We start from the raw sequence: 2,500 nt of genomic DNA, 5'->3' as shown, positions 1-2,500 counted from the left end.
ACGCACAGTAACTTAGCCTAGATAATTAACTTTAATCTGATTACTGGTTTGTAAATAGTAGCGCGTTAGATTACTCGTTACTGAAAAAAGTGGTCAAAATAGACTAACACGTTACTAAGTAACGCGTTACTGGCATCACTGATCCCGGCGCAGTGAGCTGCCTGCTACAACAGCGGCGCTCGGGGAGCAGTGAGAGGTTAGGTGCCTTGCTCAAGGGCACTTCAGCCGTGCCTACTGGTCGGGGTTCGAACCGGCAACCCTCCGGTTACAGGTCTGAAGTGCTAACCAGTAGGCCACGGCTGCCCCCCCCCACAAAAAGCACATTGTCACAAAATGTAACAATTGGCGAGAGAGCATCGAGTCCAAGGCAACACCACTGGTCTGCGTGGATGTCCTTAGGATTTTTATTCAGTCATTCGAATTTTATTGGGACAAGTGTTTCGTTTTTCAGGCTATGTTAGGGATTGTAACCCCTTGTCAGTCAATAGTGAAAGTAAATAACTAAGTGTAAGACTGTTTTGTCGTTGCCTATCAGACCAAGGTGAAGTTAGTTTCAGATTGGATATTTAATTGGGTGAAATCAATAAATATATTGAATATCCGTTGAATATTCAATCTGAAACTAACTCATCATGTGAGTGCAGTTGCATGTAGGCTATAGTCTATGACTGCTAATCACACACACACACTTTTTAGTTAAGCAAGGTTTAGTGCAATCCTGCTGTTGCATACACAGTCTCGCATGCAAGCAGATTCCTTCTGCAGAAATGCGCTCACCAGTCGCCAAAATACCAGCACGCTGTTTGATGTTGCGCTCCTTGCTCTTAAAGGGATTACGGATGTCACTCTCATTGGTTCAACGGATGTTATGCCCAAAACACACCCATGGCTAATTAAGAAACATAAGTACAACCCTTTTGAACAGTGTTCCAGGCGTACAAGTATCTTATTACCCCGTTAGGATGGCAATTTTGGAATTTTTAAATGTGCATAAAACATATGCCTCAGACCGTCCAGATAGGGCCCTAGGTGGGTTTTTGGTGTACATAGAAGCATGACTTTACTGAAAAGAACCCCATGTGATTATGGTGTCTGGTCTGTGGTGAGGGGCTGTTTTTATTCCAAGGGCCCTGGGAACCTCATTAGGCTGCATGGTATCATGAATTCCTAGAAAAACCTGAACCTGAAAAATCTGTCAATCTCTGCCAAGACACTAAAAGTGGGTCGTGATTGGATCATTCAGCAGGCCAATGAATAAAATGTCCAGATCAAAACAAAAATAGTTTACTGAACACAAAATCAAACTTCTGCCATTGCCATACCAGTCCCCCGATCTAAACTCTAAACTGTATTCTCCAACTTTCTGAGATGTCATAGGAAAATATTACGAGCTTACACAGTATTAAAAACGTGTGTGTGTGCGTGCGTGTGTGTGTGCGCGCCTGTGTGTGTGTGTGTGTGTGTGTGCGTGCACATGTGTGTGTGTGTGTGTGCGCGCATGTGTGTCTGTGTTTTCCCACCCAGCCGACGCCCTCCCTGGCGTGTTGCGTTGGCAGTCTCGTCTCTGGTCACTGGTCACTAAGCTACGTGAGGCCCGACAGGCCGGTGGGACCCCTGACCCTTCCACCCTCAACAAGCGGGAGCGGGCCGCTGCCCACAAGATCTGGGAGAACAAAAACTACGCCATCCAGGAAGTAAGCTTATATTGCACTCAGCCAATCAAATCAAACTCAATATGACCAGATACACAGTATGTGCCAGAGTAATCAGCAGGATCTGTACACATATAATACCGGTAACTAACAATCTCAGTGTAACTTAATGTTTTTGGTCTGTCTGAATGACGTTTACATGTGTGCTATATTTCTACATCTCTCTTTCTCTCTCTCTCTCTCTCTATCTCTCTATCTCTCTCTCTCTCTCCTCTCTCTAGTGAGGAGTCATTAACTGATACACAAAGCTTTCAGTTCAATCCTTTTATAGCTCCATACCCCCCCCCCCCACACACACACACACACACACACACACCCATGTTCTCTGTTGCATTGATCGGGGGCCTGTGTTAAGTGGGGTGGCTGGATGAGGGACTATGTCCACTGGACGGTTAAGTCCCTGGGGCTCCAGGCCAGTCAGAGCTGACGGAGCGAGCTCCTGGCCAGAAATAACACTCTGCTCCTCTCCTCTCACACACTCACTAGTGCTGACCAATTGATTGCGGTGTGTTTTACGGAAATGAGGAATAGATTTTTCTATTAGCATAGTGTGTGACATCAATTGCATTCTCAGTACCTGAACAGCAAGATGTCATCTTCAGTTTGTCCACTAGGTGTCACTAACACCACCATCCTGTAACACTCGGACTAAGTGACTATGTCACTTATTGAAAACGTGTAAAAATCAGTTCCATGTTGATCAGTATTCACCTCTTTCTTTTAGACCTTGGACTGTAGTTGTTCCCATCTCTTTTGCACTTTTGCAAGTATTGTGAATAGAACTGACA

The 2,500-nt window shown here is 45.1% G+C and overlaps 1 protein-coding gene across 1 annotated transcript in view; it reads left to right on the top strand.

The window, feature by feature from the left end:
* The window catches only part of lars2 (leucyl-tRNA synthetase 2, mitochondrial), an 89,828-nt gene that overhangs the window by 73,562 nt on the left and 13,766 nt on the right, over positions 1–2,500 (top strand). The window contains exon 17 of the mRNA XM_076280145.1: positions 1,525–1,694. Coding sequence (XP_076136260.1) covers positions 1,525–1,694 — 170 coding nt within the window. The remainder of the gene's footprint in view (positions 1–1,524; positions 1,695–2,500) is intronic.

This window comes from Alosa pseudoharengus, unplaced genomic scaffold, assembly GCF_046254945.1.
Source record: "Alosa pseudoharengus isolate Yale_2024_CS ecotype anadromous, Long Island Sound unplaced genomic scaffold, YU_APseudo_1.1 YU_APseudo_1.1_scf_12, whole genome shotgun sequence".
NCBI lineage: Eukaryota > Metazoa > Chordata > Actinopteri > Clupeiformes > Clupeidae > Alosa > Alosa pseudoharengus.
The sequence above is the reverse complement of the archived record's forward strand: the minus strand, read 5'-3'. Positions and strand labels throughout refer to the sequence as shown.